Source organism: Schistocerca gregaria, chromosome X, assembly GCF_023897955.1.
Source record: "Schistocerca gregaria isolate iqSchGreg1 chromosome X, iqSchGreg1.2, whole genome shotgun sequence".
Classification (NCBI taxonomy): Eukaryota; Metazoa; Arthropoda; class Insecta; order Orthoptera; family Acrididae; genus Schistocerca; species Schistocerca gregaria.
In genome coordinates, this window is record NC_064931.1 from 299528595 (window position 1) to 299555335 (window position 26741).

At 42.4% G+C, this 26741-nt stretch overlaps 1 protein-coding gene across 19 annotated transcripts in view; it reads right to left on the bottom strand.

Annotated features, from left to right (window-relative positions):
• The window catches only part of LOC126297808 (ELAV-like protein 1), a 199612-nt gene that overhangs the window by 139393 nt on the left and 33478 nt on the right, over positions 1–26741 (bottom strand). For 16 of the 19 annotated variants that reach the window (XM_049989027.1, XM_049989025.1, XM_049989036.1 and 13 more), the window contains one exon: positions 7724–7990. In XM_049989027.1, the coding sequence (XP_049844984.1) occupies positions 7724–7973 (250 nt within the window). In that variant the 5' untranslated portion in view covers positions 7974–7990. Of the gene's footprint in view, positions 1–7723; positions 7991–10125; positions 10244–26741 lie in introns of those variants that run through there. The other 3 variants (XM_049989033.1, XM_049989030.1, XM_049989026.1) reach the window with 1 other exon arrangement.

Here is a 26741-nt window from a genome sequence, read left to right on the forward strand (position 1 = left end):
TGGGTCGGTAACTGCTGGTGAACGAGCATTTCGCTCACACTTTCACCAGGAGCCACCCGGCAGTCTCCATTTTGCTCAGACCAGGACTTACGCCCTCCCAACTGTACCTAACAGGCAAAAACGGAGACCGCTGCATAGCTTCTGGTGAAATTGTGCGGAATGCTCGTTCAACAGCAGTTAAAGGCTTATTTTTTGCTACATGAAGGGCACATCAGCTATTCTATTGTGGTGTAGTTGCATTTTCTATCCTACCGCTTTCTGGCAGTGGCAGCCTGCAACGAAAGAATGGCAAGTATACTTTAAAACTTGCATGGATTATCTATTGACAGGTTAAGATTTGAAGTGAGTAAGTTGAACAGTTTCGTTTGCACGACATTTTGGAAGTATGAAGTTCTTTTGAGCTCACCCTGTGAAACTAAACACAGTATGTCCACCGCTAAAGCTCTTCCCTACCCACCCTAACTTCCGATGAGTGTGTCAGTGGTGAAGCGAACTGGGCGCAGTTATTTCAAATAACTCTTCTCGATTATTGCAGATTTAGGAAATGTGCGGAAATTTGAGATCGGTAAACGCGGACTGGCATCCGAACTACTCTCGGGCCGAATAAGAATTCATCTTCGCCACTAAAGCACTTAACTTGATGCTTACTACCACTTCTCACTGAAAGGAATTGCATAACCTCTGTCAAACACTTCGATGTTATTCGCAGTCAGAAGCCGCGAATCTGTGACGTCAGTGAGTAGTGACAAAGTAATGCCGAAAACTTCAAGAGCGCTCTGTCAATAATCATGAGAGCGATCTACGAACTTAAATTCATGCTCTGAACAGCAACGCAATCGGCATAGGCATATGTGAAGTGCGGAAGCGTTAGCTACAGTTGGTCTGAAGTTCGTGAAATCATTGGGGGTATGAAACGTTGAAGTTTCGGTACACTTTTGTAAACCATAAATGATGTGTGTGTTTAATGCAGAACGCTTGTTTTGTTCGCGCGTAAGCCAATGACTTACAGAGGCGTTGATAGATTACACAAGCCAAGTGAAGAGATACATGCTGACAATATCGTGTAAGATTGGTTTCGAAACCCTCCTTAATCGTATATTTGGTGTGTGAATATTATAGACACCTGATACAGCACTGCAGACACAGGCAATTTTGTAGTTGGCTAAATAGCTCGTGGCACTCGTCCCTTATTTTTTATGAGAGCGCAGTATCAATTTGCTAATTTACTTGCAGGGTAAGAGCCGTTTCATTCAGTAACACGAAATTAGTACAAAATTCATAAATCTTGCTGTTTTCCATCTCGGGCATTTATAGTCACAAGGGATTCCTCAGTACTTTGTTGAGGTATGGAACCTTATCTGGCATCTCGGCAATAGTACAGTAGCCAGCCCTAAAGTACACCTGCGGGGAGCTACGAAGCTGTCCCCATGATCACTTCCGCCCCGCGGATGCCCAACGCCTGGGAACTGTTGTGCTACTACCGGAGTTTACTGTCAGCCTTGCAGTGTCGTGTTTAGTTTGTACTATACGCATAAATGTGTAATACATAACGCATACTGACAGGAATACTTAACTCACAGTAATAACTATGCTCTTGCTAATAAACGTTTTTGTCACTAAACGTCACATTTTAACTCAAAATCTGTCGGCGGAGGCGTTCTATTTTCTGGTTCCCGATTAAGAAAGCGTGTGTCGCCTGCGCGCACATTTAAGACGCCTTTTTTTATTACAGCAACAGATATAACGGTGAAAATTTTTTTCTTGTTAAGTGCGCGTGCAACAAATCCTGGTCATAAGCAAGGGACACTACTAACCGTCCACTCCCCCGTCACCATGTTTCGAGTGACAGCTTATTTACAGCCGTTACAACCACAGTATTAGAACTAATGAATTATTTCTTCTGTAGCTATCGGTGCAATGGCCGTCGTTATTCCCGAAGTATCAGTATGCTCTTTCAATGCTGACAGAGTAATTGCACTAACGATAATACATGTAGAATGGCTTGTACTGTTCTGTTGTACGCTACAGTAGAGGCTTAGTGGGTGCTTCACTTTAAAACCGAATGATACCTAAAATCGGGTTTTGAAAACACTTATTCATTGTATGGCAAAGACAGGTAAAAGTTTGTTAATTTTTAATTCTTAACAAACCGTAATCCGTCAATTTTCCACTATCAAATTTTAGAATACGCTACAAACCTATCTTTATTGAAACAAATACTATGATTCATAAACTAATTTCACCTGAATTGTGTATCCAAACGCTTTTCCCTGCTGTCAACAAGCTTTACACGGAGGTAACAAAAGTTATGCGATAGAGATTTGAACAAATAGATGCTGCCGTAATATCGCGTACACACCGCATAAAAGAACAGTGCGTTAGCGGAGCTGCCATTTGTACGAGGGTGACTCAGGTAAAGACTTTTCCGACGTGATTCTACCCGCACGAAAGGCAATTAACAGACCTTCAACGCGGAAAGGTAGTTCAAGCTAGAAGTATGGGAAATGCCATTTTTAAAATCTTTAAGGAATTGAATATTCCGGAACCCACAGTGTCGAGAGTGTGGCAGGAATACCAAATTTCATGTATTACCTGTCACCGCGCACAACGCAGTGGCCGACGGTCTTTAACAGAGCAGCTGGGTTTGCGTAGAGTTGTCAGTGTTAACAGACAACCAACACTGCGTCAAATAACCAAATAAATGAGGGACGGACGACGAACGTACCCGTTAGAACAGACGAAATTTGGCATTATTCGGCTGCTGCAGCAGACGACCGACGCGAGAGACTGGTAACTGCACGATATCGCCTGTAGCGCCTCTTCTGGGCTCGTGACCATATCTGTTTGACCCTAAACCACTGGAAAACCGTTGAACGATCAGACGAGTCCCGATTTCAGCTGGTAAGAACTGATAAGGTTCAAGTGTGGCGCAAACTCCACGAAGCCATAGACCCTAGGAGTTCAATAGGTACTCCTATCTATACTATAACTATATAGCAACGAAATCCAAGTCACTCGTGTAGTCTTAACTTCCTCAGCATCTTCTACTGTAGTAACTATCTTGACCACAGAATAATCAGTGACTTGTTGGCTAGTGGTGAAGACTGTAGCTTATATACGCCAGTTGTGTGTAAGACATTAGTACCTTAGTAAGTACGTATATTCACAAATTGCGACATTATTTTGCAGCACTTATTTCCTATCGTTTATGTTTTATCGGCACGATGAATAACAGTCATCGGTGCTCACTTAAACTGCCTTTACTATTTCATTAACGACGGTCTTTACATAATAAGAAGTCAGTGATGTTGAAACCATGTTTTACATTGTCAGACATTTGGAAGCAGGGATGAGCGAATTCGTGATACGGAGTTTAAGGAACAACCTTAACTCACCACATGTCATCTTCAAGAAATGGTTCAAATGGCTCTTAGCACTATGGGACTCAACATCTGAGGTCATCAGTCCTCTAGAACTTAGAACTACTTAAACCTAACTGACCTAAGGACATCACACACATCCATGCCCGAGGCAGAATTCGAACCTGCGACCGTAGGAGTCGCGCGGTTCCAGACTTAAGCGCCTAGAACCGTTCGGCCACACCGGCCGGCACATCTTCAAGAGGGGGTACGTTAAGTGTTAAGACGAAGACAGTGAGTAGGTCCACCGACCTAGCAGGGCTTGTTTGGTAATACAGAATAATCCTGCAGTTGTCGGGGCCCAGGTGAACGAAATACAGTCTGGGCACTTCTAATTGTCCTCCAGACACATTCATTTTCAAAGGAGGCTTTGGGAATTTTAGTTTGCTGCAGTATTGGACGCCAAATCTTCCAAGCTACATTCGTTTCGATTGCCCGACTTTGAATGAAAAACAGCATGAAACGAAAACCGTAACACGAAGCCTTTCACGGTGAAAAATGCATATGAAAGAATCGTGGATGCACTGAAGTGACAGCGAACAACGAATAGATGAAGTAGTAAATGAGCGAAACAAACGAAAAACAGCAATCCGCGCCTAAAATACCTATTGTGAACGTTTACTTAGATTTTAGTAACAACGCTAAATTTAGTAGCTTAAGATGTTAGTAGCCATAACGAAAGACATTACTATGTCTAGACTGAACGCAGCGCCTATGCTTTCTGAAAATTGACAGAACGCATAGCAAATTCAGAGTTAATTTTACATTATAAAATTTCATTAGCACAAATAATGAATTTCATATGGGTGGTCGGACCTCCCCCGCATCTTCTCATTAGCGACCGAGCACACGCTCCGATTAGTTAAGGATAAGACAGAAAATCGATTGCATCTCTTTAAGGAACTCGCCTGTAATTTGCACTGGTTTATGGAAATCACGAAACACCAAAGCATTATAGCTGGACTTTGATTTGAATTGCCGTCCCGCCGAATACGTGTCCTGTGCCTTCCCACCGCGAAACCTCGCTCAGTAATCCACATCAGTAGCATGTGTTCCTCGGCAATTGTTTTAACTTGCTTCAGGTAGCTCCCGATCAAATGTGATGAACTATTGCCTAAGACCTGACGGCCAGAAGGGTGCGCACTCTGCAGACAGAGACGCATTCGCGAAGCTTGCGTGACTGCGGAACTTCGATCGCAGTTGCCCGTGTACGCCATCTTGCACTCATTGACAGACCACAGACCAAGGACGCAATGTTTCTGAAACACTTCTCTCGCTGGCAAAAGTTCAGAACACCAGTGCCGTTATCCAACATTTCCATGCCACCATACATCACTAGTATCATTACATTTTAGGCCATCGGCTCTGACTAGCAATCAAAAATTATTGTTTATACATTATGTAACACGTGCTTATTGGCTTTAGCTTTTATTGGCCCTATACGTACTGCCGGATGGAAGCTCTGTCTCATGCTTGACAGAATGTGAAGCAATCCTCCGATGCCTTGTACACCTGGACTTCCTGTATTTTAAGTGTTCACTATTTGTACCCAATGGATCTCCCTGAGATGAGTATATAGCATACACACGAATAGAAGGTTATCCTGTAAGGTCCAATGGTGAAGAACACTTTCGAGAAATACGTAATTGCCTCCGGGTACGGTGGAGATCCTGAAAATCTGAACTCTGAAGAGGAATTTTCACTTCTGAAATGGTTACAGTTTCAATAGATGCGTAAGCAGACAGTTGGCGGCACCGTAATAGTGCATCCGGCACAGTAATAGTTCATTATGTATCTTCCACCGACAACTGAATACGGACATACTTATAAAACCGAACAGACTATACAGCTTCGAAAGTGTGGTGCGGGAGGGAGGAAGGAAGGGGGGGGGGAGGGGGAGAGAGAGAGAGAGAGAGAGAGAGAGAGAGAGAGAGAGAGAGAGAGAGAGAGAGAGAGAGAGCGAGAGAGAGAGCGACGGGGCACACTTTACACGGCTGTATGTTCCGTATATTCCGTCAGCAGGCTCAACTAGCTCGAACCGTAGATATTGTTCAAGGAACATGTGTGAGAAATGACGTTGCAAGTACAACACGCATCGCCGCTAAGTCCTTAGTGACTGTGGGAGCGGAACTGCTAGGTGGCGGTGGGCGCCCACAGTTCAACGGTTCTGCTATCAGCTGCCCACACCGCAGTGGGAGAGAGTGCTTACGTGGAAGAATTTGTACAGCCCTTGACGCAGCCGGGCTCAAGCCAAGGTTACTTCAGGGTAGTTCCTGGGACGTCGTCGTGAAACCACCTGCTTTTCGAGGAACGCACAGGCGCTGCTGCCGTCGAGAGATGGTATTCCCTAGAACACTGTATGGCTTCCATGTCACCCACCGCCTGGCACGCTCTGCTCACAGCTCCGCTCCATTACAACCCTGAACCTTTCGTACTGAAATACATGAATGCGGTGATCCTTTTTAAGTTCTACTCGTTGTTAATACTGGTGTGTTAGAGCGTACACCACTGCATGGTAGTCGATTTGAAAGTTACAGAACTTTTTCTCGCCGTTTTACATCAATGTCCAAGTCCAGCGCACAAAATGAATCCGATTAACGTATGCAACAATTATAAATTTACTGTACACTCATAGATGAAGACACGTTTATACCGACGTTCTTTAACCAACTACAGTGGCATCAGTATGTTGTTATTCTACCTAAGCATTCGATTTCTCCACATCGTGACCCTTAATCGGTCACGAGCTATATAGAGCCAAACATCAGAAGTAGGCAACTTTGCCATTCGGAAGAGTCACGTCGTCATATGACAATTGTACGTGGAACATTAGAAAGGCGTTACGATTCCGCGTTTCACCCACTGAACTGCAGAATATTTTACTCAGATGGCATGTTATTAACAGCAACAGTCGCATATCCCGTGTTACAGACAGCGCACTTGCTGTCGCACTGACAAATACACGCGCCCTAAGAACATTTACTTATTATCAGGTACTAAATTTTTTCTTACCAAAGTTACAATTTATCTTGAAATGTCAAAGTGACGCAAAAATTTTTAAGTTGTACATCAGGCTGGGGGAGACGACAGTAATCTCTATTTGTCAATTCACCTCATGAAACAACAAAGTTATGGTTAAAAAATTTATGTTCTATACGTACATCCTTCGAAGATTCTAAACGCAACAAACAAAATGTCTAGGATCGATTTGATTTTTCTGCACTCAAGCAGAATTTTTATCAGCGTGAAAGTGCGTGATATTGCCTATTTTTCTTGTTGGTGCTAAACAGGAGTGAAACATTTATCAGTGTGTTCAATTCCTTTGGTGTCTTGTGCCCAAAGGAATCGGCGCTGCGCAAGTGTTTCAAACATAATGTGTACGTTTTACAGATTTTTAGTTTTGTGTTTAATCTTGTGTAAGCTATCACATTACGATAGGCGATCCAGTGTTCAGGTCTGCGGGTTTCAACAATACCTCGTTTCACAACAATTGACAGCAAACATCTATAATCGAATTTGATGATTATTAAATTAAGGTGAAGTCCAAGGAAACTCGAAACTTGAAGCTGCACTTTGGAGTATTAATTTATAACAGACGATAAATGTATTATTTTCAGGAATCTGTGTAATTTTAAATACGTCTAACATTACGGGAAATAGTAATCTTATTCAGCTGACATCGGGAAAGTAATAAGCTGGACGATACAGTCAAAGTAGCACGATGTTTCGACGTGACAACGAACTGTATATTGTATCAACTGTTGGCGCCTTTGGCTGACGTCGAAATAAAGTACCGCACTGACATTCATCTGGTGTGACACCTGGAACCTTTTTCTTCATTATTGAGAACATTACTAACCTTTGCGTCAAACAGCGTTATCCGACAGAGCAATTTTGTCAGTATATTGCACCATGGTGGTTTCCTTGCCTATCGTTTGTTTTACAAAGGAAATCTTTCCTGTGGTCCAATGGAAGGTTAATTTGAATGCAAGTCTACGATTGCAGCTGTGAAATAGTTAAAAGCCAAGCCGAAAGCACGCAGTTCGGCTACGGCAGAGTTTCCTGCAACACTGATCCCAATTTGAGCGACTGTAAAAGCGCATTTCGTTGAATTCTTGATTATGAGTTGTCAATTCTTTTTAATTTCAGGAGCAACAGAGGCTTTCCGGTTGCGTGGAACTTGTCACCAAGCCAAACCCCCTAACACTAATCGCATCTGCACCAAATTTCGTATGCGTGAACACTACGCTTCACAGAAAAAGTACCTTTAAGGTTAAATACGAATATTTGGAATAATATCTTACCTGTAACTTTGTCACGGATGAGTTTACAGCTCTCAACTTCACCGATAGACGAGAACAAGGAGCGGATTTCTTCTTGGGTCATTGTCTGTGGCAGATAATTGACAATCAAATTCGTCTTACTTTCTTCTTGTTGTCCACCCGTATTAGTTTGCGAAGAGGAATTATGTGAATTTGAAGATGATGACGTTGACGAATTTGTGTGCATAGTGCCGTTCTGTTGGGGCACTGCGTCCATGCCATTTTGCATCATTTTGCTTTCTATGAAATCTGCAACAAAGAAGAATTATATTAATATGTACAACGTTAGACTTAATGTTAGGGCCGCTTCCTGATGGTAATCAGTGGACTTAACTCTGGAAACATAAAACCACATGTACTGATCGAGTTCTGATTCTTTACTCATAAAAATAGCTAAAACCAAGCAGAACATGTTACAGTACCCTGCGCCCTCTGGGCATATCAAGAAAATTATACAGGAGACTATAAGATACATGCAACATTCCTTCTCGTTTCTTGGACTTCGATAAATTTTATGATTTAGTAATTTACTGAGATCACATCCTACGACTATCGGAGTTTAAAAATTTTCCTACGTTAATTTCATTGGAAGGAAAAATTTGATATTTTAGTTAAAGAAAAGTCTAGCGGGTTAAAATATGATCCCGATACACTTCACTATGATTCTACTCACGAATCTTAACACTATCAATATAAATTGCAGGCAGAAATACCAAAATACCACTTTGTTAACGGCTTTTGTTCCGCTGAATGTTCCACTACTGTTCAAGGAAGGTACCTCATTGTGGGAAGTGCATTTAGCACAAATTTGAGAATGTCTTTGACGCTCCTATCCAGCTATGGTGATTTCGTTATCCGACGATTCCATGCCAGTTACGTAAATTTTTTGCACCAAGGTCACTACTGTCACAATGTCCCTGCTTTTCCCGACTTCAACAGAAGTAACATTCATTTCTGATGTACACGTCTATGGTAAAAAAGTACAAATCACTACTTTTAATCACTGTAATAAAATTATGCAGCCGCGCTTACTGTTTTTGAGGTACTGGTGATTTCAAATTACGCGCTTATCAATTTCTAACTAATTACACTTAACCGACATCGCTTCAACATTCCGAACGACGACAACAAACTACGTACGCACGCTCTCGCGCGCGCCCAAACCACACACACACACACACACACACACACACACACACACACACACTTTGCAATAGTGCAATGACTAACGATGTATGAAGTTAATCTCTGACAGTACATGACTCTCGCATTTTCTAGTTCGTCGAGCGCAATTTCGTAGAGTTGAATGTACGCAGGAGGCCACATACTTAATTTACTTACATATCTGACACACCATTGAAAATCAGCGATCTGTAAACATTAGATAGTAAATGTGTAAAACTCTTACATATACCTTTGCAATACAATTAACGCGAGGAAAATTATCTTCTGCAACATCGGGTCCATGTATTTTGTCCGTGTTGCGTACTGACACTACATAATCAGGCCGGTCTCCACACAAAAATCCGGCAAATTTACGAGCGGTTTAACATTTACATGCATAATCGTTATACTAATCATTACGTCGGCTGTACAAAATAATGTTATTGTATTTATGGAACTACCAAAAAAATCTAACTGCTATTGTTGCCAACAGCTTCTGCCTGAGACGTTTCCACTGTTTTAACAACAGGTAAATTACAACAAACACGAATGTTTCTGTGCGCAAATGAACGTTCGGTAATAAAGTAAATCTATGGTACATATACAGAAATAATCACCACAAACTACAACTACTATTTACGACGAAACTAGCAATTACAAGCACTATTATAATACCTACAACTTATGCTTTAGTCCAAGTTGTACTGTGAAAAACGTTGAGATCCGCAATGCTCACAAACTAAAAGAAATTCATGTTGAACTTTGCGTAGAAGTGGCAACGTCAGACTGATGTTACTGAGAGAGAGGGTAGTAAGCGACTAGAGTGGTGGGGATAAACTGGGAGGGGTGCTACGAGTTTAATGCAGCTGCTTTGTCGCTTGCATCTGCTGCTTAGGAAGATACCGCTGTTCAAAATCTAACCGGTATCTAACACGCGGTGAACACCTGATACTATAGTGTTTCTCAAAAACATTCAGAAAGAACGGACTTCGTATACACTAGGAAAATAAAGCGATTTATGCGCCTCACGTTTTCCACGTCTACGTTTTAGATGGCTTCATGCTTGTAAATAGTTATCCCGACGCACGTGCTGTTTTCACGCACGTTCAGCAGAGGGCGCCGTCTGACAGGAAAGCCGGTACTCCGCTCAGCCATTCGCACCACCAGTTAATATATAAAGGTTTTACTGAACAGCACTAATGTATGTGTTACGAACATACCTAGGTGAGCTGAGAAGACGATGGGAAGTTTCACGTTGGCTCGCACAACGCTATGCTGCAACTGAAGCCCGGGAGCGTTTGTGGCGGAGCTACACCCTGCGTACCCCCACCAACTCGGCAGCGCACCGCCGACTGCTTCCGAGTGAGATCGGTTAGGTGCGCCGACGCTCACATCCATTGAGATGCTCCAACCATGTGCGCTACAATGCAGCCCCTCTGCGCAGTCGCCGACCCCACCACGGCACCCATCAACCCTCCCCCTCCAAATACTCTCCCTCATCCAATATTAAAACCCGAAAAGGCAGAAATTAAGCGCATCTGAATAGTCGCAGCGCTTGGTACTGTAACACCGGTACCGCTAGATAACAACAAAATTTAAGGAGCTATCTCATTTTACTGTACTTAAATTTCAATTGTGTTTAAACTAAATATACACTCGTTCGCTCTGGGACACTATCATTCGATCAAACAATGTACGCATTTCTTTCAGTAATATTCTCTCGCCCTCTCAACGGAAAAGTTTTCTTGGTTTGGGCAACGGAACCTTGTACGATTTAACTATGTTACCAAAATACAGTACTGGCCGTATGTGTTGGTTAAAATGGTTGAAAAAAGTAACTGTTGCAGAGCGGCAGAGCGGCAGAGTATCTTTCGATTTTAGCCAACAAGATCAATACTATTTGAGTGTGTTCTTCCCTTAGCTACACTGAAAACAAAAAATCTAAGTTTGGCATTTTAATAGCCATCAAGATTTGAGACACTGATATTCACCAACTGCAGTGGAATATTTGAAAGAGAATGCAAGATTTTTTATAGTTACCACGTAAGTCGTTATATAAGGAAATCTAAAAAGATTCAGTGTTTTGAGACAAGAGTATAGCACTGAGTTTGGGTTTTTATCTTTTCCAAACTGAACATACTTCCTAGGGATTATTTCATTTCTCTTATAAGTAATATGTGAGCAATGGAGGGAACACTTCTGTAAGTCACTGAACATTGAACATCCCGTCTTAATGCCGTTTTGTAACTCAAAGTTACTTCGTTAGGATCCAAACCATGGGTATGAATGGGTTTCATTCAATTTGTCGCTAGACAGACAATGTAGCACGTTCTTTGAACACATCCTAGAACAGTATTTGTTAATACCGAAGTATTTGCAACAGTGTATCTGCCTGAAGGATTATTTTCCTGTTGTTTAGTAAACACCGATACATTCTAATTAATTCGTAAACAGTGATTGTGCAATACTAACGTTCTAAGTAACGAAAACGAACTTAACGGAACCGTAATTAAGCTGCTGCTTCGAGAACTAGGAACTGTTGGGCAGTGATCTGGTTACGTTGTCAAAGAGCGACATCCGAGCTTTGTTAACATATGCTGCGTAAATACGACTAACACTACATACGGATAACCCGGCTACCTGTGTAGCAGCCAAACGGATAATATACATACAGAGAAGAGAAAACGAAACTAGTTCATATAGAGTTTTCCGCTTTTCGTCATTGACCTCTATCATATTCGGACCGCACCCGATGCTATTTTTACATTTGCGGGCTTCTCTAACTTAAAATAGTGTGTTGTTCTGTTTTCTCTGACGGCTTCTGTCAATGTTGGGCTGCTATTCTGTAATGGCTCGCCGTGCGACAATGTAGACTTCCTGAAGCCCAGTTCTCAAAATAACCAAATACGCCTAAGAACTGGAGAACTTTTAGCAGCTCAACGTTTTATCAGCGATTTCGTGAGTGCTTACTGAAATAGAGATATTCCAGTAGAGTAGGTGAACAGATCTTCTAAAAATTTGCTGAAGCTCTTTGGATGGTTCACAGCTATTATGGAAAATTGAAGTGATTCAACATTTCATAGGTTCATTCACGTTACAGTGCAGACCATTTTTTACCTACACCAGTTTCATTTTAAAATTCCAAGTTTTCCGTCGTCTCAACAGTTAGGATATTATAGACATAAATCGTGGAGAAACTGCATGCCGTTTTATTAACTCTTACTACATCAAAGAATCCCTTCCCTACATGTGTACAGTACTACTCGCAAACCACAGATGGTTTACGCAATTACTCAGAAGAAGACGAAGAAGAAGAAGAAGAAGAAGAAGAAGTAGTAGTAGTAGTAGTAGAAGTAGAAAAAATAAGTGAATGAAGGCGTACCCCTGCCATAGATCTGAAGTGGGGCCCAGTGCCAAATAGCGGTAAGAGAACTCCGCGTTTCAGCAGTTATTGTACTGTCTTTGTAGCTCCTTGAATAAGCCGAAGGGGGGAGGGGGGGAGAGAGAGAGAGAGAGAGAGAGAGAGAGAGAGAGAGAGAGAGAGAGAGAGAGAGAGAGAGAGAGAGGGAGGGAGGGGGGAGGGAGGAGGAGGAGAGGGAGATGGGCGTGCTGAAAAGTAATGCCTCTGAATTTATGTAAAGAAACCTTTTAGATGAACATTAGCTTTCTACATCTTTATTCCTTCGTGTATACATATTTATTCCTGAAATAATGGAAAATCCAGGATGGAATGGAACAATATTATGGGAAGGAAAGTTGCCGCTCACCATATAGCGGAGATGCTGAGTCGCAGACAGCCGTAACAAAGACTTTCGCGCTGTGTGTGACATTTATTCCTCAGCAAAGTCACCCTGGTAACGAACAAATTTCTTCCAACGAGAGACCAGTTTGTTGATACTGTCGCTGTAGAATGTGACTTTACTGACGGAGTCACAACCTCATCTCTGCTTGTAGCTCTTCATCCTATCAAAGTTAAGCCCTCTAAGGTGTTCTTTAAATTTCGGAAACAAATGAAAAACAGACGGGGCCAAGTCGCAACTGTATAGAGCACGATCGATGACAGTGAACCCAAAGCGTCTGTTGTAGATATCGCAGTGCTCGTGTGTGGTCTGCTATTGTCGTTCAGGAGGAGAGCGTCTCACGTGTGGACGACCTCTTCGAATTTGTACGTTCAGTTTTTCAAGGGTCTCACGGACAAATTTACGTTACAGTGCCACGTTACACGCTAGAACAGGGTATTTTCCTATGTTAAAAATATGGTTCAGACTGCTGCTGTTGTGACTGATGGTATTTAAATAGAATTTACGGTCAATATTGTCACAAAATGTTATTTTTATGTAATTAAAGATTAAAAATCGTTAAATAGCAGGATCTGGTCACGTGATCGTAAACGCTGTTAATGACTGATGCTCTAGTGACGTCACAGACTAGGAGTAAGGTGAAGCTACACGTGTTACAGGAGCGTTAGCCCAAGTTACGCGGTTTTACGTGTTTTTCTGCGAACAGTTTAGCTGTTTATTGATGGAAAACGCAATTACAACTTTCAAGTAAGAATAGAAAGAAAATTTGTTAACGCCGATTGTGGAAGCCTTGCGAAAGTTGACACTCTTACGCTCCGCCCATTTTGAGCGGCGATAGGAGCAACAAAGTACATTCTTTGCCTTGCTCCCAGCAACATCAATGAACTCACTAAAAAATAATCAACTGCAGACATTTTTGAAACGGGTCTGTATATTCTAACTGGATTGTCGACTATCAGTCATGAGTTACAACCCAAAGCACAATAAAATTATTCTTGGCAGAACTTAGTGCTGATTTCCTCTGTAGAAGTCACTCAGCAAAGATACTGTTTTCCAGCAGGCGCTCAGTGACGCAACGGATAGCGCATGTGACTACGGATAAGTAGGTCACATGTTCGAATACCGTAAGGGTCGTATTTTGAAAACTTTTACACGAAATACGAAAATAGCGTTAGCAAGAACTCATTGTAACTTGTTTCGATTGGGGGATAGTCTTAGCCTGAGAAATTAACAACAGATGGTAAATGCATTTACTCTGTGAACGAACTTCACTTTTTTGGAAATTATTGCTAGTGGTGAAGTTATCACCATACGCCCACAGTACGAAGTGTAGGGCGACGAGGTTATACGGATAGATATAAAGCGTGTGCAAAATGCAGGTGACGCAAACCCAAGGCTGTGATGTTTGTGAGGGTAACTTAAATTTAGCGTCTGAAGGGTACTTGCTTAAGCTTCATGTAAGATGACACTGCACAAGTTTGAGCAGTAAGGATCCCAATTGGACAGTACGAAGATAAAAACATTGTTTCTATTAAAGTAAAAAGTGTGTGGTCACAAGGTAGAAAATATATTTTTTGATCGTGACCTGCGTGAACAGCAACTTCAAACGTAAGCGCATGTAAAACACAAGGAAAACGATAATATTCTGTTTCTGATCGGTGTGGTGAAGTATTGTAATTATGATTTGGTTTTCACGTGGGAGGAGTGTCGAGTCGTTTTACAAATAAGTTAAAATGTTCTTTCTGGTTGGATTTGTAACAGGTATCTATGGACATCTTTTAACATTCTACGGTCTACCGCTCTAATAATTGAGCAACCGAATAATCGAGGTGTAGATGCAAAACTACAATTTTTACAAGACGTTTAATTTCGTTGAATGACATCCATCGTTGTAACAGTGGAAGAGCAGAGCTCGGAGGTAAGTTAATATTAACGTAACAGTGAAACACCTTGTTAATTAAGTCGGTGAACTTGTGCGTCGACGTTTTAACAATTTGCCGGTACAGTGCAACCACATTTTACCACCGTCTCATCTATGGAACGCTCAGTAACAGCTTTTTAGGATTTTTTTATAGACGTACTTGTACAATGTGGTACCACACAGCATTTGTAATCCATTTTCCGAAACGTAAATTCCAAAACAATCATCATTGTGAATTAGCGTCGCAGCAGCAGCAGCTGCTGCTGCGACCTAGCTAGTGACGTCACAGGCATAACATTCGAATAGAGCGTTTTAGCGGGCTTTCAAATTATTTGAAATTTCCATTTTACGAAAGAATACTAAATTCAAGAGGAAGAAAAGCATATTAGGAGCAAAGAAGAGCATAATTGATCATTTAAGACAGATTCCAAAATTGGAAATTTGGGGTAAGGTCTTATGGGACCGAACTTCTGAGGTCACTAAGCTTACACACTACTTAATCTAACTTTAATTTCTAACTTACGCTACGGTCAACACACACACCCTCTAGCGGCAATTGATTTCAGCTCTTTAGCGAAGCCGACCGATTATTATGCATGGTAACTAACTCTAAGCCGACACTGAGAACAAAAAAATTCTGAGACATCAATTGTCAGCACGCCCTCTTACTAATATGGGGATACTTTCTGGGCAGTATTAAATCGAGCATTTCGCATAGGAACGCCTTACCGTGTCCCGAACTCCAACCCCGTGAAACTGCCTTCGTAACAGCAATGTTGCCTTTTGATGGTTCGAAGACATGTAGGTATCTGACTTTGACGAAAGTCGCCGCGTCAGGCAGTCAAGACAACGCAGTAAAATATGCCAGCACATGCAGAGGTAAGTGATGAGATACGCTGTTCTTTTTTCTGTAAAGTGATCCTGCAAGGAAGATGTGCAACTTTGACTCTAAAATGTTCCCATGTACTCCAGAAACTGGTATCAGGAGGTAAGAGTGGGTTGCTATCAGATCCAGTAGACCACGCACTTGTTTGAAAGACTGCATCTATTTAATCACGTATCCAGTTTTCTTTACATCTTTCGGAATTGTTGAACCACCTTATTGGGAACCTACCCAAAGATCTTGCGCCAGTCACTGTATCACTTTTACTGACCACCGCCGTTCTGGTGTACGAATGAAGTTGTCTTTCTATTGTAGACATCATACTTTCATAACGACTACATCATACTCATTTAACATTGTTCAGAGTTCTGTGCTGTAACATTTTTCGTTCTCCACTTTGTGCTGATCTAGGAGTTCATACATTTTACTACGAACTTTTCTCCTTCAAACACCAACAGTTTTTCGTATGTTTTGTGATACTCCCGGTAGCACACACCCTTTTAGAAAAATTGGTACGGTGTTTTACAGATAATTAAGATAAAATTAGTTGACAGACTTCTCGTCTTGAGCAGAAAATGAATTCCACAGTGGTAGTCATTGCCAGCTTGCAATCTCGCTTGTATTTCACTTAGCTGGAATGAATACTTCAACTTGAGGCTATGTTCCACCTGTAGCCTGGAAATGAAACGGTGACATGGGAGCTGTTTTGTCCTATGTTTGGTCGTATTCTATCACATTACGACACGATGGCTTTTTAAGTTGTTCTTGTCAATCTTGTTGCTGCTAATGCTGAGTAAGTGGTAAATGATGCAGCACAGCTGAAGTCATCGGTCTACTATTCAACCTCACGACAGAACAACGTAATCCGGCTGGGTATATAGTAAATCCTATGTGCAAGTATGAGAAGGTTTGCGTCGCGTGTATCAGAGCCCGGTATTCACCTCGGGGGATGTAGGAAACAGCCTGAATTCCACATCCAGGCTGGCCCGCACATCAAAACCTCGTTAATCCGCTGGGGGATTCAATCCGACGGCGGCATACACTATGTGATCAGAAGTATCCGGGCACATGGCTGAAAATGAGTTGCAGGTTCGTGACGCCCTGCATCGGTAATGCTGGAAGTCAATTTAACGATGGCCCACCCTTAGGCCTCGATGACAACTTCCACTCTCACAGGCATACGTTCAATCAGGCGCTGGAAGGTTTCTTGGGGAATGGCAGTCCATTCTTAACGGAGTGCTGCACTGAACAGAGGTATCTACGTCTGTCGGAGAGGCCTAACACGAAGTCGTGGATCCAAAACATTTCAAAGGTGTTCTATAGGTTGATTGGTGTGTTTTGGGGTTTGATGGGGGCTAAACATCGAGGCCATCAGTCCCCTCTTCCAAACAGACATACTCGTAAAAGGCCTATGCAGTAAAAGCGTAACCTCTGCACCCAAAGGGAGGGAACACCAAGGGGTACAGAACTAAAATGAACACCGCAGTAACACAAAATGGAGGACACTTAAAAGGAGCAGAGCAAATAGTTGACTAGAGGAAAACGGACTACAGTGGTTGATGGATCAGGTAAAAGGTCAACCTCAACTACAAATGAACCTCCAGTTGGCAAGCGTTGATAGAGGTACCAACACAACTTGTTACCATAAAAGACACTACTTTGGTATCCACGTAACAAAAGTCGCTGGAGTGGTTGTAGCCTGAGAAATCATGCGAGAGCACCCACACTAGCGTGAGTGATAAAACCCAGCTGCTTAGATAAAACGTTAAACTGAGTGAGCTATAGAGGCATCGTCACCTAGAATTAAAGGACTGCCGCAAGGGGGCTAAAAGGGGCAGTCCATTAGAAGATGGACCACTGTCAGCCCTGCATTACAGCGACACTTCCGCGGTTCTCTCGACGAAGGAGATAGCTGTGGGTCAACCGCGTATGTCCAATTCGGAGACGGCAGAGAACAACTAAGTTCCCAGGCGTCACCCCCAATGATGAGTTCTATACGGCCGTGAATGACTTGACCATGCGGAGCTTATTTGGCGTGTTTAAGACAGACCATTCAGAGCTTCAGACATAACGGACCTTGCGATGTAAGGCTGGCCGGAGATCTCTCTCCACGAGACCAAGCTCCAGGGGTGGCCTGCTTGGCCAATCGATCGACACGTTCGTTTCCTGGAATGCCGATGTGGCCCGGGGTCCACGCAAAAGTCGCTGAACGACCCACATTCTGCGAGAGCAAAAACAGCATCTTGAATACCTGGCACCAAAGGGTCCCAAGAAAAACACTGGTCGCATGCTTGCAATCCACTCGGAGTCACTGCATATGACAAATGCAAATGACTCCCAAGGGCAGGAGGAACGGTGAGCGAGTGCACGATAAAGAGCAACCAGCTCCACAGTGTAAACAATTCCCCTCCCCCCCGTCACATTTAGTGGTAAGAGGGCCATCGAACACAACAGATCAAGCGTAACAGGAAGGTCAACTGAACTGTGAAAAAAAGGAAAAATAGAAACAGTGACCGGTCCAAGGACAAGAAATGCAATACAGGGCAGGCGGAAAGACAGATGGTATCCCGGTTAAGTGGTTACTGTGTTGGATTCCATGTGGGCGAGATGTGTTCAAATCTCCTTCGTGCTTTTTTCCTTCGCTGTTCGCTTTATTCAGATGTGTGTAGTGGTGTAATGTCAGTTAGCAAAAGGAAGATGTAAGGTAGGGACGTATAATTAAAGTTGATTCTCCACAACTGCATTGGCAGCAGAAGGGAATTGGCTTTCGAAAGGGAACCGCAAACGTTTGGTGCCAAGGCGACAAATCAACCGAATCCTCCCCCTGAAAACACGTCTGATGTTTCATACACGGTATTAGTGACAGCACGTGTGGAATATGATAGCAACCTCTGATCGACGCACCTAATTTGTAGGACTTGTGAGATATGCTTCCTTCCCGACAAAGGTGTTGGTATGACAATGTCATCACTCTCAAGGAAATTACGGAAACATAACAGTTCGTCACGTAAGTTGCAACAAATGAACGCAATAGTCTCACAAATCAGTTTCTCTGTGCTCTGTCAAAACTTATGTTTTTAACGTTTTTGAAGTTGCGTTCCGTTCTGGATGTCATGACTAATTGTTGTACCATAATTCACACACTTTTTCCCCTATTTTTGTGAGACATGGATGTGGTATCTCTCCCGCTCTCACTATTCATTACATTTTCTTGGGACGTTAACGTCTTGTATAACCAATGTATAGTATGACAACTGCCAAGACTACAGAAAGAGAAACATTTCAATGACCGCACGGACAGTTCACAAGCACGAGCGAGTTTTGAACACGACTCGCCCGCGTGGCAGTTCAGCACCATGACCACTTACCAGTGACGCAGTTTCAGACTGTTCTTTATTACACTTCTTGTTCTTGGACCGTTCACTGTTCCTATTTTGCTTTTATTCCAGATGTCAGTACACCTTCCTGTTTTCATGCCTGATCTATGTTCAGTTTTTTACGGGTTATCTACTGGGCCATCTTGCCACTAAATCTGAGGTGCAATGGGGTATTTCCCTTTTATCTCTGTAGTGGCCATTTTATTTTTGCTTGTGGTCTCTACACTGAAGACATTGTTAGAAGAAATGTTTTATCGTCTGCATAACTAACTTCTCTGAATCTACGAGATGGCGTTTGCAGATCATAATGGGCGGTTTCTTCGAGGTGTTCCCTCTGCTCGGTACTTCTACACCGACTGAAGTTAAGCGCTCTCTAGCAGACCTAGCAGAAGATACACAATTTATTTCTACCTCTTCCTTTATACTAAACCTAGGACTATAAGCATAGTACCAAGATGAGCTTTTCAAATGATATCTGCCTTACAACCAATTTTACGTGACTGTTCCACTTCATACCCCTTTGTCATGCCACCTAGCAATCTAATTACATCTAAAGTTACTGCAACGTCCCAGTAATATAGATTTTAATGGAGACTGATTAGTCCATTTGAGGATCAATGACGCGTGAGTAAATGGCTTGCAGTGGATCATCAGTACTTGTTTTCCAAAAATACCCTACTATTCTCAACGTCAAACTAGTTTCTCCCACTTACCAGTAACTATTTGAAGAGAGTTGAAATGTCCCCCTTTGCTGTATTATATGCGAGATTTATACCTCCATTTGACGTCATCCTTCTAGGTCTAAAATAATAATCGATACTTTTGCGGTTTTAGTTTCTTTATTTCTCAGCACCTGACGAGAAGTCGATAACCACACCTACATCAAATCGGCAAATGAAACAAGCTCTAGGGTGCATTGAGTTTCAGGTCATCCGTGTGTATTACGTTGCAGTAGCCCAGGCACGTGCAGTTTAAGTTTTATGGTATTAAAGTAAACGTATCTCCTGCTTCCTGGAACTAGTGGAACTACATTTATTTTCTGAATTTCGTAATTTTGTAGTTTACACAGTAAAATAAGTCAGTTGCCGAATACCTCTATGGCCACGATTGCGGCGGACAATGTCAACATTAGCGCGAAGTTGAGTAATGAACATTTTAATCGATATGTTATTTTCTGCCACTGACTGCAAGAAATGAAACTGTCTGAACTTTTAGATTTCAATTACAACAATAATTTAATAGAAAACTGCAACAGTTCACTCAAATCTTATTGCTTTGGGCATACAATGTTGTCTATTTCTGATCAACGCTCTCCTTTGATAATTTCTTGCGGAACTCCATTCGGTAGAGGGTACTGGGTCTCAGGTTCCATATAAAACACTAAATTTTGATAAAATCAGCTGTGTCAGAAGACTTATGGTGTACCAAGTCCCCCTCTTATTCTACCAACGGCCTTTAACAGAGCGGAGGAGCTGACAGTTTGAGAGCACATCTTGGCCTTGGGGTGGGAAACTACCAGTAACGACAGAAAAATCAGTAATGACCAATCGCATGAGAACGCGAAACAATGGAAACCACATTAGAGGCACAAAGTATATTCACAGGACATACAATTTTCTAATATGATTCTGGTGTTTACCACTTCCTTCGCAAAGAATTTCACAGAGAAACTAACCCAAGTTCGAATTTCCAAGAAGCGACTGCCTGGCTGGTGTTACTTCGGGGCGCAAAGCAGCTGAGGTCATGAGCGCCCGTGTCATAACTTGAAACAGTCAATCACCGGATGAAGATGAATTCGGCAATATTCAGAGCCCAATCGACTGCAACAGAGAAATCGCTAAAAACGATCTCTTCGTCTTTGAGTAGGATGCTGAAGTGGTTGAAAAATTTCATTCGCCATATTACTACGATGAATTAAAAATAAAACGCGACCTACAGCTCGTGCTGTATCTGCTGCAATACCTAATAATTCAGATGACTAATACTAAAACGAAAACGGTTATAAAATCGACATTCGGTCAGAAAATGGCGCACTGTCAATGATTGGTTGCAGTAAGCACAGAATGATGTGGGGTCTCTCCTTAAATGGCGGTGACGGCAACGACAGTACCCAGTACCCTGCCGAATTAAAAGGATCTCCTCATGACAAGAGGAGCGACAGACGGTCGTCCAAGCCGTTGGGAGATGTTTAATTTCCTGGAGTTTGTTCCCTTATAGGGAACTGCCTGGGGCGCGGTTTATGAGCAGGAAACTTAAGATCTACGTTCTGCGAATATGAGCATGGAATGTAAACAATCAACGTTTTCAGTAAACTGGAAAATCTAAACAGAGAAATGAGCTTACTGAAGTTAGACTTCATAGTTACCAGTAAGATGTAATGGGAAGAGAGTAAAACTTTGGTCCTGTGATCTTAGGGCAATAACAGCGACATTGAATGTTAAATGGTGCTGGCGTCGTTAACAGGATGGTAACAAACGTTGAGTCACTGAGTGCAATATAGTGCTCCAATTATTGTTATGAGGACAAACTAAGCCAACAGCAGCTAAAATTGGACAGGCTTACAGATCTGTGTCAAACTTATGAGAAAGAGTAATTGGTAAATACGTGACGGGACACAAAAATTTAGTAGTCTCAGCTGATTGGAACAGTATCATAGACGAAGGAATAAATTTCCTGTAGGATACAGGTTAGGGCGCTAGGGGAATGAAAGAGGGTGTAAAATGCTAACTGGAATTCTGCTATAGGTTTCAACTGCTTATAGCGAAAAACCTCTTCCAAAATCAGAAGAGTAGATGCACTTCGAAAATACGTGATTTCAGCTACACTACGTCATGGTTAGACAAAGAATTAAAAAGCCAATCTTGGACTGTAAAGCATATTCATATGCGGATAGACTCCGACCATAACCTAGTATTAACTGCAGGCTGAAATTCAACACTATAAATGAAATGTAATCTTGAAAATTTAGGACGGAACTCAAAGAAGCAGAAATTATGAGACGGTGGCCAATAACCTAAGCGAAAGGATCGGGGGTAAGAATCTTGCGAAAGAGGTAAGAAAGCGTCAGTATAGATTGCCTAGGAATTAAATCAGCTAGAGGTGCAAACAAGCTACATCAAAGTGGATGAAGAAAGCAAGATATTGAGAAAGACTTGATTGCAGAAAAAAAATGATACGGCGTATAGGAACATTGAACTTAATTCTGTAAAAATAAAGTATAAAGGTGCTGAACTAGGAGACGCAGACAGGAAAACAATGCGAAAGAAATATCAAACAGATGGCAGTTTTACAGCTAACGACTGCACATTCCAGAGGAACTTCCCCGAAGTGGAGGTAACGTGGATGATTTTAGTTTTGATTTAGGGCGCAAAAAACAACTGGGGTCATACGCGCCCAAGTCAAAACTACAGAACACGAAGACAGAAGAGTTAAAAACGACTATAAGTCAGTCCTAACTGACGTGAGAGAAGACAGCTATAAACAGGCACGTGGAGAAAGGGCGAAGAAAGACCATACAGAAATGGAGGTCCAAAACTAAAAATTAAATGGCCTTCGCCATACTGCTTTGGCGGATAAAAAGTAAAGCGCGCAACACAGTCAGCAGCCCGCGCGTCATTTGCTAAAACGGCCGATAACTCAGACGGCATGCCCAAGCCGGAACGTAAACGGTTAAAAAATGGGCATTCCGTCATGACGTGGCGGACACTCAAAATTTGGGAGCAATGTGTACAAAGTTGTGGGGTAGCACCACTTATCAAATGAAATCCTAAACTCGGATTGGAATGTATACTGCAGAGACAGGCTGGACACTGAAGAGGTAGGCGTGTTTATAGCGATAAGAAGTGCAGTAGTATCTAAGGAAATTGACGGAGATCCGAAATGTGAAATAATTTGGGTGAAGGTCACGGTTAAAGCAGGCTCAGACATGGTAATTGCATGTCTCTATAGCCGCCGACCCCCCCCCCCCCCCCCCCCCCAATCCCGTCTCAGCAGCTGTTGTGGCTGAGCACCTGAAGAATTTGGAAAATATTTCGAGTAGATTTCCCCACCATGTTATAGTTCTGGGTGGGTATTTTAATTTGTCGCATATAGACTGGGAGACTCAAACGTTCTTAACGGGTGGCGGGGACAAAGAAGCCAGTGCTTTATCTGGAAACTACCTTGAGCAGAGATCCGACTCGTGGCGATAACATATTAGACCTTCTGGTGACAAAGAGACCCGGACTACTTGAAACAGTTAACGCAGAACAGGAAATAAGCGATCATAAAGCGGTTACTGCATCGATGATTTCCGCCGTAAATAGAAATATTTAAAAAGGTAGGGAGATTTTTCTGTTTAGCCAAAGTGACAAAAAGATTACAGAGTACCCAACGGCTCAACACAAAAGTTTTGTCTCAAGTACTGATAGTGTTGGGGATCAGTGGACAACGTTCAGAACCATTGTACAATATGCTTTAGATTAGTGTGTGCCAAGCAAGATCGTAAGAGATGGAAAAGAGACACCATGGTACAACAACCGAGTTAGAAAACTGCTACGGAAGCAAAGGGAACTTCACAGCAAACAAACATAGCCAAAGTCTTGCATCCAAACAAAAATTACGAGAAGCGAAATGTAGTGTGAGGAGGGCTATGCGAGAGGCTTTCAATGAATTCGAAAGTAAAGTTCTATGTACTGACTTGGCAGAAAATCCTAAGAGATTTTGGTCTTATTTCAAAGCGGTAGGTGGATCAACATAAAATGTCCAGTACCAAAATGGTACTGAAACAGAGGATGACAGACTAAAGGTCGAAATACTAAATGTCTTTTCCAAAGCTGTTTCACAGAAGACTGCACTGTAGTTCCTTATCTAGATTGTCGCACAGATGACAAAATGGTAGATAACGAAATAGACGACGGAGGATAAAGAAATAAAATCGCTCAAAAGAAAGGCCGCTTTACCTGATGGGATACCAGTTCTATTTTACACAGAGTACGCGAGGGAACTTGCCCCCTTCTTGCAGCTGTGTACCGTAGGTCTCTAGAACAGCGAAGCGTTCCAAAGGATTGGAAAAGGGCACAGGTCATCTCCGTTTTCAAGAAGGAACGTCGAACAGATGTGCAGAACTATAGGTCTATATCTCTAACGTCGATCAGTTGTAGAATTTTGGAACACGTATTATGTTCGAGTATAATGACTTTTCTGGAGACTAGAAATCTACTCTGCAGGAATCAGCATGGGTTTCGAAAAAGATGATCGTGTGGAACCCAGCTCGCGCTATTCGTCCATGAGACTCAGAGGGCCATAGACACGGGTTCCCTGGTAGATGCCGTGTTTCTTGGCTCCCGAAGGCGTTTGATACAGTTCCCCACAGTCGTTTAATGAACAAAGTAAGAGCATATGGAATGTACCATATAAAGTTGGTCGTCGGTAAAGCACATGCCAGACACATTCATTGGAAGAATCATAAGGAAATGCAATCCGAAAACCAAAGAAGTAGGTTACAGTACGCCTGTTCGCCCATTGCTTGAATACTGCTCAATCGTGTGGGATCCGTACCAGGTAGGGTTGGTAGAAGAGCGAGAGAAGACCCAACGGAGAGCAGCGCGCTTCGTTACAGGATCATTTAGTAATCGCGAAAGCGTTACGGAGGTAATAGATGAACTCCAGTGGAAGACTCTGCAAGAGAGACGCTCAGTAGCTCTGTACGGGCTTTTGCTGAAGTTTCGAGAGTCAAGCAGAATATTGCTCCCTCCTACGTATATCTCTTGAAGAGACCATTAGGATAAAATCAAAGAGATTAGAGCCCACACAGAGGCATACCGACAATCCTCCTCTACACGAACAATACGAGACTGGAATAGAAGGGAGAACCGATAGAGGTACCACAGTCGGGTGGCTTGCGGAGTATGGATGTAGATGTATACAATGGCCAGGAAGGCAGTGTCCAATACGCAGCCTAGTTAAAATGCTCCCGGCGGCTGCGGCGGCGGTGTTTATGAAAGAATTAGGCAAGCAACTAATATAGGCAGAATTTGAGAGCACTGAAAGATTTGAATTCAGTTCAGCAGGAGTCGATGGTGTTCCTTAGGAATTAGTGGAATGTGCGGGAGGTGTAGGGACTAGGATATTTGAGTTAATGAAAATGTGTAGAACTTCACTAACCATTACACTCCCAGAAAAGCACTCTCACGTTACCGAAGAAGGCACGTGCGTATAGATACAGAAACTATTTGACAGTAAGTCAGTAAAAGTCACGCTCACCAGTTCCTGAGTTTAACATAAAAAGGAATAAAACAAATGAGAAGACTTACTAGACGAAGAACGAAGGTACCAAGAGCAATTCTGACATTGCACTTGGTAATGGAAGGCAAACTGAAGGAAAAAATCGATGTGCCTCGTAAGCATTGTGGACCTAGAGGAAACCTTCGACAACGTAAGAAAATATATGACGTTCCCAATTCTTAACAGTAAGTGGCTATGGTACAGAGACGAATAACCCACAAAACTCATGCGCAAGTAATAAGAGTAAGCACAAGAAATCCATATTCGTGCTAAAAAGAGTGCAAGACATGGCTACAGCTTATCGCCACGATTTAACTTTTACTGCTATTCTGTAATAATGGAAATCAAAACTTTTCTGAAGACGTCTTGTGTAAGTTCATGAGAAATAACGCTAAGGCTTGCAGAAGACCGCCATTCTGATCATGCGTAAGGATTGGACAGCATATTTAGCACTGAATATAGTTCGAATGAGCAGCACGGACAGCCGAACGAGTTAAAGCTGCCGCTTACGAGAGCCGGAAAGGCCAGCTTGCCCCGGATCGAAACCGCCTTGCGGTTAACGACGACGGCTGGTGGGCTGGACAGCTTTAATACTATTTTTAGGCGGTTTCCTATATTCAACTAGATAAATACCTGGTTGCTACTCATGCCCTGCCTCCCGGGACACGTAAGGCCAACATTCAGAAAACGTTCTCACACTTTAATATGAGATATACCGGTACTCTAAATGCAGACAGATGGGGTACACATACTCCTTCCCAGGGGAACTGGTAGCGTCAGAACTGGCATCCGCCCACCAAGTTACGTTAACAGTACACCAGTCGAAATAATTCCGACCCCCCAAAGATGACTTTAGGATAAACAGGGCGAAACGAAGGCGGTGGTCAGTAGAAGGAGGTAATGACTGGCTTATCAAAACAGAACAAAAACAATAGCGTAAGAAGTAAAAGACTATCTGCGAAGCAAGATTACGCAGAATGACCGAAGCAAGGAAAGTATCACAAGTAATTTGAAAACGAAGAAAGCTTTCCTCAGAGTTCTGATGTCAGATATTGATATCAAACTGAGAAAGCTCCTGATAATTTACGTCTAGAGCATTGAATTTTATGAAAGTGAAACATCGGAAATTTGGCAAAGGAAGAGAATCATTTACACGCGGTACTATAGAGAATTGTCTAAAATTGGGGGACACAGTTCGAAATGGAGTATTAAGGGCAAGTGAGGATAGAAATCCTTAAGATCATGGATGGGACAGTTAAGTCGTGTCATCTCGAAATGCCACTCAGAAATAGTTAACCTGGCAATAGAGGTGAAAATTAGAGGCAGGCCAAGACTAGAAAGCACAAAACAAACGACGTAATAGCCACAGCGAGCTTAAAATATTAGAGAAAGCGAGGCAAAGACGGAGGGCCTCTTCAGGGCAAGTATGACAGTTTGGGAGGCCTTTTTCAAATGGAAAAAAAAACAGACGTTCGTCTATGGTCATGAGTTACATGACTGTGCAAGGAGAATCAGCTACTGATCGACGGTAGGATAATTTGTTTGTAATTTTTGTTTGCCTTTCTCATCAACTGGCAGACTGGTGGTGGTC